We start from the raw sequence: 12,120 nt of genomic DNA, 5'->3' as shown, positions 1-12,120 counted from the left end.
TAGCATGTTTCAATTTGCGGAGGGATGTTAATTCTTCTGTGAACCAGTTATGGAGGTTCTTTTTGAGTTGTCATTTTGAGGGGGGCGTGCAAATCTAGAGCAATGAGTGTGGAGTTTGTAGGCCTTGAGAATGGCTTCAGGCTCGATACTGTTGGGCCATGAGTCATGGGAGGCACGAATGGTAGGCTCCACCATTTCCTTGGTCAGTTTGCGGATGTGTCTCGCAGTGATGGGAGAAAGGTCTTTATTTTTTTTGATGGAGGTGGGCGCAAGGGACATAGTGAAGAGAATCACAGAGTGGTCTGTCCAAGGTATCGGGTCAATGGATTTAACTTGAATGGGGATGTTAAGGGAAAGGATCCAGTCAATGATTCGATCTTTAGCATGAGTGGGGTTGCAGATCGCTTTCGTTAAGTTCATCTCGTGGAGAGCTGTGGTGAGGGCGGTAGACTTCTTGCCTGCGGGTCATTGAACCCTAGGTTGAAGTCGCCCAGGAGCATACATTTGGTGTCTGGCTTCAGGAAGGAGGCTATGAGGAGGGGCAGGTTTGCGTCTGGGGAGCCAATGTTGTTAGGTTGGTGATAAAGGGGCAGGATGGTGATGGTGGTTTGAGGGTTAGCTAGCAAGATTTTGTAACCTGGCAGGGGATGGGGAGGGAGAAGAGTCTGATAGGGAGGGCATTTTTGGAGATCATAGCAACTCCTCTGCCTTGGCTCCCAACTCTTTCAGCTCTGAGGATGAGTAGCCTGTGGGGAGGGCGAGTGATCAGGTACAGCCAGCTGCCTCGTGCAGTCAAGTTTCTGTGATGGAAAGCATGTCAAGGTCATTTTCGAGTAAGAGCTCATGTATGTCGGGTGCATGGGCGCAGATGGAGCAAGCATTTATGCGGACGGAGGTGAGGTGTTCGGGCCTAGCAGTGATTTTAGGGTTGGTGGCGGGTGATTGAGGGAAGGTCTAATTGAGATGTAAGGTAAGGAGGGATAGGTCTGATAGATAGGGAACTTTGAGCAATTTCGCCAGAACCAACTGTCCAGGAGATGGAGTAGCCCTGATCTTCCCGGGTTGGATCCTTGCTTCTGTCATTCCTGCGCAGGCCTACTCCTCCTTTGAATGCCTGGTCTGCACGCTCTCTATCTCTCCTGGCCTTTCTCTTACTGTGGCCACCATCTACAGGCCACCTGGCCAGGTCTCCCTCTTCCTCTCTAAGTGAGCTAACCTCTCCTCCACCTTGCCTCTACCTTTCAACTTCTCCTCCTCTGGATGCTTGTAGCCCCTCCTCTGGGCTCTTTTGAAATCACTGTGTCTCTCTCTCTCCCTCTCTCTCCCTCCCTCTCTCTCCCTCTCCCTCTCTCTCCCTCTCTCTCCCTCTCTCTCCCTCTCTCTCCCTCTCTCCCTCTCTCCCTCTCTCCCTCTCTCCCTCTTTTCCTCTCTCCCTCTCTCCCTCTCTCCCTCTCTCCCTCTCTCCCTCTGTCCCCCAGATAAAGCTGACCCCAGCACTGCCAGCCACCTTCTCGGTCTTTCCGGCCCATGAAGCGTGTGTCAGTGGAGACTTTCACAGCTACTTTCTCTCCTCCTACTCCTGAGGCTGATTCACAATCTGACACAGCCCTCTCCAACCTGCATCTCTCAATCTCTAACACTCGTGATGTCCTTGCTCCTGTCATGAAGATCCGTCTGAAGCCCACATCCAAAATGCAACTATTGGTATGACTCCAACCTTTCTACCCTTAAACACAAGCATAGCGTGGCTGAAAGGAAGTGGAGGGCATCAGGCTCATCCTCCGACAAACTGGCCTGCCGCCTGCTCCAAAGGCAATATAGACTCGGTCCTGTCCAAGAAGAGAGATAACATCCAAGCCCATGTCTCTGCAGCCTCTAACAATTCGGCCAAACTTTTAAACATCTGCAAGCAGCTGGCCAATCCTGCTGCAATGTCCACCTCTCCTGTTTCCTCCCAAACCCTTTGCACGACACTAGTTTCTAACATCACCACTAAAACTCAGGACATCCTGTTCACTCTCTCCTCTTTCCCTCCCTCCCTCTATCACTCCGGCCCCTCTCTGGCCATCTCTCCTCCTCCTTTCTCCTCCTTCCCCGTGTTCACTCCCGAAGTTGTTTCTAGACAAGTCTGATCTATGAAAGTCTCATCAAAGCAGGTGCTACCCTGCTCCTCCAGAACCATCAAGGACCACATTGACACCCTCGTTCCAGCCTTGGACAATTTCTGCACTCACTCTTTTGCAACTGAAAGCTTCCCCCCCCCCCCCCCCGTAAAGCACTCACTTGTGAATCCCCTCCTCAAGACTCCCTCTGCCAATCTTTCTTCTCCGGCAAACTACCGCCCAATCTCTATCGATCCTTTCCTGGGCAAATACCTGGAATGGCTGGCCATCTCACAGCTTACTCTCCATACTGAATCTGATGGTTGTCTCCATGACCACCAGTCTGGCTTTAGAGCAGCCACAAGCATGGAAACTGCTCTCCTGAACACCCGGGAAGACTTGCTCTCTAATCTCGACACTAACCTTCCTTCTGTCCTCATTCTCTTGATCTATCCTCTGCTTTTGATATGGTCCACCACGCCATCTTGATCAATCATCTCCATGACAACATAGGCATCAAGGGTCAGGCCCCTAGCCTCATTGACCTACTTTCTCTACGACCCTCCCAGGTCCAAGTTGGGTCCTTTCTCTCTACCACTTCTCTCTCGACATATGGTGTTTCCTAGGGTTCTAACCTCTCACCCTGGCTCTTCAACCATTACTTGGCACCTCTGGGCCACCTCATCTCTACCTTCTGTTCGAACTTTCAGTGTTAGCCTCATAACACTCAGCTCATCTTCAGGCTCCCTTCAGCCTCCTCTGCTCTCTCACTCATACCTGACTGTCTATCTGTGATTCAAAAAAGGTGTGCCTCCAACGATCTCTGCTTTAATGCCAGAAAGACTAAGATCCTTCTCATTGGGACCCCTGCGCTCGCTTTCCCTCTTTCACTCTGGCCACCCACCCTGGGCCCTCTACCCCTATCTTCCTGTGAGGTGAAAAACCTTGGGGTCATCTTTGACTCCACCCTCTCCTTCTCTCCTCACATCTGACATCTCTAAGAAGTCATACTACCATAAACACCACCTCATGTATTCTTCCTTTTCTCACCTTCTCCCAGAAGTTCATTGTCTCCAGAGCCCTTGTTCTCTCTAGGCTGGACTACTGCAACAACCTCCTAAATCTGTCTGCCTCTACTCTTCGCCCTTTGCAACTAATCCAGAACAGGACTCTGAGACTTGTCCTTGGCCTGAAGCCCAGGGATCATCTCTCTCCAGTCCTGAAATCTCTCCACTGGCTCCCTGTTGCTGTAAGGATCATGTTCAAGACCCTATGCATCGTCCACAAGGCTTTCTGGGGCCGGGGACCACACTACATCCAACTCTCTCTTCCTAGGCATCTTCCTTCTCAAGCCCCCACGCCCCGTCCACCTCCAAATCTCTGAGGGTCAGACGCTTCTCCAGGCAGAGAGTGGGAGGTAGATCTCTGTCCTCGGCTGGGGCCTCCATTTAGAACAGCCTCCCTGCCTCTCTCAAACTTGAGCAGGACCACCTAAGGTTCCGGAAGCAACTCAAGACCTTCCTCTTCGCTTCCGCTTTCTCTCTCCCTACCCTGCTGATGCTCCTGTCTGCTGCGCTAACTGGATACCTGGCCACCCACTGACCCCCACAGGCACCAGGCTCCTGCTCGACCAGTAGTCCATTGCACTGCCTTCCGGCCTCACACCCACTTAAGGACTGTATCTGCAACCGTGCAGTCCCTTGCCTCCCTGCACTTACTTGAGCCACCACCCTGGCAGCACTTAGTGTGTTTTGCCACTAAACGCTCTCCACCCGCCTCGCCTGCCCCCTGGCACTTCTCCTCTTCCCTCCCACTCGCAGTTACACAATTTGAATGACATAAGGACTAGTAACATCTTTTGTTTTGTCTTCCCGCTGTCTACCCTTCCTTGTCTTGTCGCACCTAGAAACACTTTGAAGTGGGAGAATGGAAGAAAAGGCTCCCACCAATCCCCTCTCTCCCCTGGCCTAGAGGATCGCGGCCCAGGCACCCGCCACGAGAAGAGTTTGCCCATCTACCAGACGACCAAATACCCTGGTACAAGAACATACGGATGTGCCCTCCCGCGTGCCCGCCAGCCTGCCATACCCTTGCCGATGCCTGCGGCATGGAAGGACTCGACTGAATCATCCAGCACTAACTCAACACATCGTTAGAGATGCCATGACGGCCTAGCCAACGGTCCGAATACCCGTGCAACATACACACTGGACACTCCCACACCAATCCACACGAAGAACATACTCAGTGCTACGACATAGGTGACGGACACACCCACAGACGCGCATCTTTATTATTTTTCACATAGGCCTCTCAAAATGCAGAAAACGCCAGACGCACAATGAACGCATCTGAAAAAGTTTGCTCACGCTTCTCCTGAAACCATGCGCAATAATGAAAAGTATAATGAAGACACGATACTGGAGATAAAGCAATATGATACCATAACCTAAAGCGCCTGTGTATCAGATGGCTCCACTTATACACCAGGCCCAAGTAGGCCTCAAGCAAGAGTCCCTTGAACATCGAATGAGCCAGAGTTCAGTTGCTGATCCCGCAGAATGAGCCCGGCGAAAGCAGACAGTCAAGGGCACAATGTTGCTAATTCGCATGCCACAAGCCGACGCCAAGGTCACACCTGCAATTAAGCCAGGCATACAGTGAAAAGAAAAAACAATATTAATCATGCAGAATTCTGCCTCAACCACGGTCCCACCTCACGTGATCAAGCCAAATCTGACAGGGTGCCAGGCCCGGGAGGAGGGAGACGCCTGGATTCCCCGCTTCAAGACTCAGGCAGATACTATTAAGCGTCTCGAAGGACATCTGCAGCAGTGGGAGTAGCCGGCCTTCCAGCACATGAATAAATCTCACATTGTCTGTACATACCCATAGTGAAACATTGTTGCAAATGACAGGTGCACCGCGAGCTGGGAACAGCGATGGTCCCTGACTGGGGGGCTCGTGTGTGGACCAATCAGAACATGGGGCTCTTATCACTGACGCCACTAACATTGACCAATCCTCAGGGGTCTCCATGTAACAATTTTCATGTATCAATTTGAAGGGACAACCCAAGTATACCATCTGACTAACCCTTAACCACTAACAATGCTCTCTATACGTATGCTATACTAACCCTACCACTCGAGGAGCCAATCCAGAGTGGCGATAGGTTTTTTGCTAACTTTCCCAGGTGACGCAAGTAGCGCGTCATACTAAGGTAAAAAGGGCATGCGAGCCCATGATGAAGAGTGTGTGTCAGGACGGACGCGTACGATCCTTGACCCATCCCTGCCGTTTGTTCAATAAACAGCAGAATCACCTTGCTTCTTGCGTGTGCCTCATACTCATTTTTAGGATACACGGGAGGAGTTGGGGCCTCCCTGCCCGGAGGTCCGTGGACGGCTCAGCCGACCCCGGGAGAATTTCCCCCCGACAACTTGTGTACAGATGTGTTATAAATGACATGTATCATTATCATATCATGCATGGGATGGAGGCTTGAGAGCATTTGTTCGGGAACGGAGGTGCCATACTCTGGGAGCAGTTGTGCGGGTTCTGAGGCGATGTAGTCTGGAGGTACCTGTGCAGGCAAGTGGGGTGGTTTCAGTAGTGGTGAGTTTCAGGGGGTTGGGAAGGGTGGGCAATCTGGCAGAGCCTGAGTAGGCGGGATATTCCTAGGTAAGGGGTTGTGTGCACTTTGGAGTGTTCAGTATGTAAAGGTGGAGAGAGTGAAGTGACGCGCACAGTATTCGAGGTGTGACACGGCAGAGATGGGGGAGGTAGGGTGGCCACGAGGGTGGTAGTTGCTGGGGTGTAAGGTTGTTTTTAATTCATCATGGACCATACCAACCAAAATCTCTGGGAGGAAATATGTATTGCCAAAGGAAGGCACCTGCTGCATAAACAGAGAACATTATTCCTTTTAAACTAAAATGTGCATGGGTATATTAGCAAAAGTCTACTACTGGGTCAATCTCTTTCAAAGCTCTGACAGCACCTGTCATGTCATTGCGCTCCCTTTAAACATAAAGCAAAAAGGGAAGAACAATAAAGGCATCATTCACCAGGAAAAGTGCTCGCGCTGAATGGAAAGGTTACAACAATGGGAGTGTAGCTCTGCAGCCATTGTGGCCATATGATGCACCGCTGATGAGGGCGTGGGGGGTGGCCGGGGAACACTGCTTTGCGCTCCATTTCCTATTAGTGTCCCACCCAGGCAAGCGCCTTATTTCAGCATTTGTTGGCAGGGTGGTCCAGTGAGGGCTATGAGCTTGTTAAAGGAATGGTTCGCCCAAAAAATTTTATTGCAAAAAAAAGATGGCCAATAATCAAAAAAATCGATTGGCTTTTTTTTTTTTAAGTCCCTGTGTAAAATTTTGAGACAATGAAGCTCAAAATTTAAAAAAGGAAGCACATGGGGGCATCCATTTTGTGAAATGGATGCCCGCCTGTGCTTCCTTTTGTGCACTAATGAAGGAAAAGCCAGCCAGCTGTAGTAAACAAAAGCTACCACTGGGTGGCTTTTCTTTCATTGGTGCTGGGACTCGGAGGACGCAGACCGGAGACTACAGGCAGAAAAGCTGCAGCTGCATCTCGTTAAGTGCTATTTATTTTTTAAAAAAATAAGTACTAGCTGTGGTTTTTTTTCTACGTTTTCCGGGCTGGAGGAGCCCGGAAAACCTAGAAATAAAACCGCAGATTTAAAAATGTTGTATTTATGTTTGCGGTAGCTTTTGAAGCAGTTGTTTTCTGAAATGCTAAATGCCGCAGTGTTTCTGCCTAAAGCTGTTTTCCCATTTGGGGCTTTCAGGCTCCCCGTGGGGAGCCCGAGAGCCCCAAATGGGAAAACAGCTTTAGGCAGAAACGCCGTGGCATGGAAACACAACCGTGTTGTGTTTCAAAAACGCTGCGGTTTTTCTTTCCAAGTTTCTCAGGCTCCTCCGAGCCTGAGAGACTTGGAAAGAAAAACCGCAGCGTTTTCAAACACAATAACGTTGTATTTATGTTTGCGGTTGCTTCAAAAGCTACTGCAAGCATAAATACAATGTTTTTAAAGCTGCAGTTTTATTTCTAAGTTTTCCGGGCTCCTCCAGCCCGGAAAACTTAGAAAAAAAAACGCAGCTAGTGTTTATTTTTATTTAAAGAAATAGCACTTACCGAGATGCAGCTGCAGCTTTTCTGCCTGTAGTCTCCGTCCTCCGAGTCCCGGCACCAATGAAGGAAAAGCCACCCAGTGGTAGCTTCTGATTACTACAGCTGGCTGGCTTTTCCTTCATGAGTGCCACAAAAGCCAAAGCAAACACAGCGGCGGGCATCCATTTCACAAAATGGATGCCCCCATGTGCTTCCCTTTTTGAGCTTCATTTTCTCAAAATTTTACATGGGGACTTAAAAAAGAAAAAGCGCCAATCAATTTTTTTATTATTGCCCATAATTTTTTGCAATAACTTTTTTTGGGCGAACCATTCCTTTAACCACAGTGCCCAGGCAAGATCCCAAGGGCCATCATCCCATATAGCGAATACTAAAGCAAGCATTCTTTGACAATCCAATTAAGGGCACTGTGATACCAAGTGCTTCTCTCTTATGTTGCGGCAACCCTCCAGCGTGCTATACCTTGGTTGTCAGTAGAATAAAGGATCACCTTTGAAATTCAGTGCTTGGTGGATCAGTGTTTAAATGGACTAGCCCCCTCTTACCTATCTTTTTATCACCCACCCAGGTCTCTCAGATAAGACAAGAAACTACTTACAGTCCCATAGTCTCAGACGATTCTCCATGTCTGGCCCTAGGTCATGGAACTCTTCGCCTGTCGAAATCAGAAATAAATCTCCACTACCCCTGTTTCAGAAAGCACTCCAATTGTATCTGTTCCAATGACTGTGTCGTGGCGATGCTCTTGTTTATCATTAACTGTATTAATAAGGCCAGCGCCTAAACAGCATTATAAATAATTCAAACAAACCCTTGTCTCTTAGCATCGGGTAGGTGGCAGGCAATGGTTAAATTGGAGGTGTGCTTCTGGGTCCTATTAAAAAACCAGATATTGTTGTCTGGGGTAAATGTATGTTGTGTTAAAAGGCTTTTTAAACAGAAGTGGAGACAATAGGGGTCTCATCACGAGTTGGGCGGTATGCCGGCAGCATTACTGCTGGGATACCACCAGGGCTAATAGTGTTACTGCAGAACCCCCTGGAGCTATTAGCGCCTGGATCACAGGTTTGGCAGAATGGGAATTTCCCATTCGGCCCATTCGGGAATTCCCCATTCTCCATTTTGCCCAATGGAGAGTTTTCAGTGCGACTACCATTGGCAGTATTACTGTGCGGTAATCGCACCGAAAATTGGCAAATTTACAGCGGATTAAATCCTGCCAAACCCAGGATTTGGCAGACTCTTAAATGAGGTGGTAATAGCGTTACCGCTGCATTTAAGGGTTACCGCCAAACTCGTGATGAGGCTGTAAGTGTTCTACAAAACCAGAAGTTAATTTCATATATATATTGCTTACCATAACTGGGGAGGACGGGGATGATAATGGGTTGCAAATACATTTCTGTGCCTTATTTGACTTTCAGGTGAAGGTAATGCGGTGTTTGGAGCACCCCAATGTTTTGAAGTTTATCGGTGTGCTGTATAAGGACAAGAGGCTGAATTTCATCACAGAGTACATCAAGGGAGGGACGCTGCGAGGGATCATCAAAACCATGGTGAGTAGGCAAGTGCCTCCAAGTGCATATCAATCGGGGGAATTTTAAAAAGGATGTGTCCCATTATTCAGGGCGCTTCAACCAAGAAGTGTGTCAGGTGTCAGAGGGGCTTTGGAGAAGTGCCAATAGCATCAGGTGGGATAAAGAGAATCATCCTTGCCTTTCTAGTGGGTGTTCAGAGAAGTGTTCTCATTTAATCCCATAACTTCAGGAAAGCCATCAATATACGTCCTGGAATCTGCAGAGAGGGGCCACACCACTGCAGGTTGCTTCCTCAGAGATGGATCTACACCAGTGTAAAGGGCTTCCAGAAAGAGGTGTTCACACCACTGCTGAAAGATCCAAGAGGGAGGTGTGGATACGGGATTCAGAGAGGTGTCCACACCATCTCAGAGGGATTCAGAGAGATGTCCACACCATCTCAGAGGGATTCAGAGAGGTGTCCACACCATCTAAGAGGGATTCAGAGAGGTGTCCACGCCATCTCAGAGGGATTCAGAGAGCTGTTCAGATCATGTCAGAGGGATCTAGAAAGGTGTCCGCGCCATCTGCAATGTATCTGGAGTGGTCCACAGAGAAGTGCCGGCCATTCCAGAGGGATTAATCAGAAAGGTGTCCTGACAATGGAAAAGTATTAATAGAGGTGTCCAAACTATCGCAGAAGGGTTCAAAGAGGTGTCCAAGCATTCCAGGGGCATTCACGGGGGGGGGGGGGTCCACACCATTCCTCAGAGGTCCCGCGAGTTGCCCATATATTTTCAGAGGGATCTGGGTGGTACAGAGAGGTGGTCACCCTGTTCCGCAGAGATTCGGAGAGACGGCCACACAATTGTAGGGCTTTAGAGAGTTGACCACTCGAGAGTGGGGTGGTCACTACAGTGCATGGCGGCTTCAGAGGGAAGTTGTCCATGCCAGTCCAGAGTGCTTTTGGAGAAAGGGAGGTGCCCACACCAATCTCTGTGGGTTTATAGTAGTCCTTAGGGCTTTTAAGAGTGGTGTGCCCAAGCAGACCATGACGCCTTCATGAGAGGTTCCCAAACAAGTATAGACTTGAAGAGAGAGGTGTCCCAATCACTTTACACAAGTGTACTAGAGATGCGACCTCCCTAGTTTCCATGGATCCGAGGGAGTCATTCACATACACCTGTGGTATAACTAGAAAGGCAGTCTACAGTGTCCGACAATGCTCCCTGGGCTTCGAACAGAACCAGAGGCATTGTAATCTCTCGGAAAAAGATGGGGCACCACCGAAGGGGTGAACATGTCATATTTCTGGGCTGGCAATAGCTCCATACCACCACTCTAACAGTGCCCCCTCTTCCCACAGGATGCTCATTACCCCTGGAGGCAACGAGTGAGCTTCGCCAGAGACATTGCAGCTGGAATGGTGAGTGACTAAATGCAACTGCATTGTTTTGTCTTCTGTTTTGTATGACTTGCATTTAAAGTTGATGTACTCAACGGCTTCATTTAGGCATGGCTGTTCACTGTTATGATGTCACAACAGTAAACCGCTAACGGGATGTGTCCTTGATGTCGCAACAGCATGTTTCCCAGCTTCTGCACATACTGACAGCAGAAAAGCTCCAGTGCCGCCTCAAAGTCCAGCGCCTCCAATGCAGCCGACCTCTGACACCACTTCTCGACCTCTGCACCCATGGCCACCCTTATAAAAACGCTGCCGCCCGCCACCCCGGGCCAGCAGACAATCTTCTCATTCGAAGAAGCAGCTGTCACTGGTCCAGCAACAGCAGGAAAGCCCTCTCCAGAGGAAAGGTGTGCTGTCACAAGCTGTAGAAAGTGAAGGTCTTCCAGAACACTACATGAAGCCTTTAATGTGAGAATTTCAAGAAAGGGTGTTGCCACCATAGGCAACTCAAAACTCCCTCAAAATTCCCTCTGGTTTTCTGTGATATCGCTTGACCCCTCAGTGAAAAACAACCCTCCCCCTTGGTGATAGCTCGCCAGTACAATTCTATTTACCAGCCCATCTAGAAAAAAACACCTTTCTGCTACATGATAGGCACTGGGTAGGGGGGGAGGTGGGGGAGCAAAGTGGGCAACTCTCTGCTTCATTAAAAATAATTTAAAAAAAGAATCTGCCATATGTTTTATAGAACTCGCTTGGGAGACCATCCGCCCCAGGGGCCTTGTTGGTGGGTAGTGTCTGGATTACCCGCTCCAACTCCTCTAATGTAAGTGGGGTCTCTAAGGTCTCCCTTTCTGCTTCTCCGAGCTTGGGCAAATTGAGCTCGGTCACTGTTTCTAGTATGTCTATTTCTTCCTCCCCAGTAGTGTTTGCATATAACTTCGAATAGTTTTCATAAAAGCATGTATTCACTCCTTGAGTGTCCTCCACCAATCCATCCTCCCTCTGTATTTCTCTGATTGCTTGTCTGGGGTTTCGTTCCTACATAGCCAGGCTAGTATCCTACCCAGTTTGTCCCCTTCTGCATGTTGCCTTTCTCTATATTTCCTATAGTTCAAGTTGCTTAATCTCTCCCAGTGGCCTCTGCATTTTTCCACCTAGGTGCATTATGACCTCAGCCTCTTCAGGGGTCTTACTCCCTTTTGTGTTTTAGCCTCTATGTCCTTTTCCGTGTCTTGCAATTCCCGCACTATGCCACCCTGTAATCCTTTCGATTTAGATATCGCTTCCCCTCTCACTACCACCTTGAATGCTTCACACAACGTCCCGGCCGACCTCACACTCCCCGTGTTATACTCAAAGTATTCCTTTATTACCACCCTCAGGTCTTCCCTGAACACTGTGTCTCTCAATGCCTCGGCTCTGAGCCTTCATATCGGGATTCTTGACCTAGTCGGTAAAATCTGCCACGCTACGATCAGCGGCAGATGGTCAGAGAGGACTGCGGCCTTATATTCCATGCTCTTCATACCTCCCGTTAGTTCGCTAGCAACAAATATGTAGTACAACCGGGTGTGTAGGTTGTGTGGGGCTGAGTAGTGCGAGTACTTTCTGTGTTGTGGATGAAGCATTCTCCACAAATCTACCAATCGGAAATCATTTAAAAGGGCCCCAAGGGCCCTCGCCACCGGGGTGGGCCTGACAACTTTCTTGTCTGATCTATCAGGCTTGGGGTCTAGTGTGCAATTAAAGTCCCCCCCCCTCCCGAGTATAACTGCTCCCTCCACATATGGGCTAATCTTTGCATATATGTTCCTGGAATACATTCTGGTGTCATTATTTGGGGCGTATAGGTTGATAATGTTTACTTCTTTGTTTTCCACTAACCCTTTTAGCAATACCATTCTGCCATCCATCTCTTCATTATGTGGTG

At 49.0% G+C, this 12,120-nt stretch overlaps 1 protein-coding gene across 4 annotated transcripts in view; it reads left to right on the top strand.

The window, feature by feature from the left end:
• Positions 1 to 12,120, top strand: part of LIMK1 (LIM domain kinase 1) — a 340,745-nt gene that overhangs the window by 290,794 nt on the left and 37,831 nt on the right. For all 4 annotated transcript variants that reach the window (XM_069614802.1, XM_069614804.1, XM_069614803.1 and 1 more), the window contains 2 exons: positions 8,687 to 8,818; positions 10,146 to 10,205. In XM_069614802.1, coding sequence (XP_069470903.1) covers positions 8,687 to 8,818; positions 10,146 to 10,205 — 192 coding nt within the window. The remainder of the gene's footprint in view (positions 1 to 8,686; positions 8,819 to 10,145; positions 10,206 to 12,120) is intronic.

Source organism: Ambystoma mexicanum, chromosome 9 (assembly GCF_040938575.1).
Source record: "Ambystoma mexicanum isolate Mex_15411 chromosome 9, UKY_AmexF1_1, whole genome shotgun sequence".
NCBI classification, from domain to species: Eukaryota; Metazoa; Chordata; class Amphibia; order Caudata; family Ambystomatidae; genus Ambystoma; species Ambystoma mexicanum.
The sequence above is the reverse complement of the archived record's forward strand: the minus strand, read 5'-3'. Positions and strand labels throughout refer to the sequence as shown.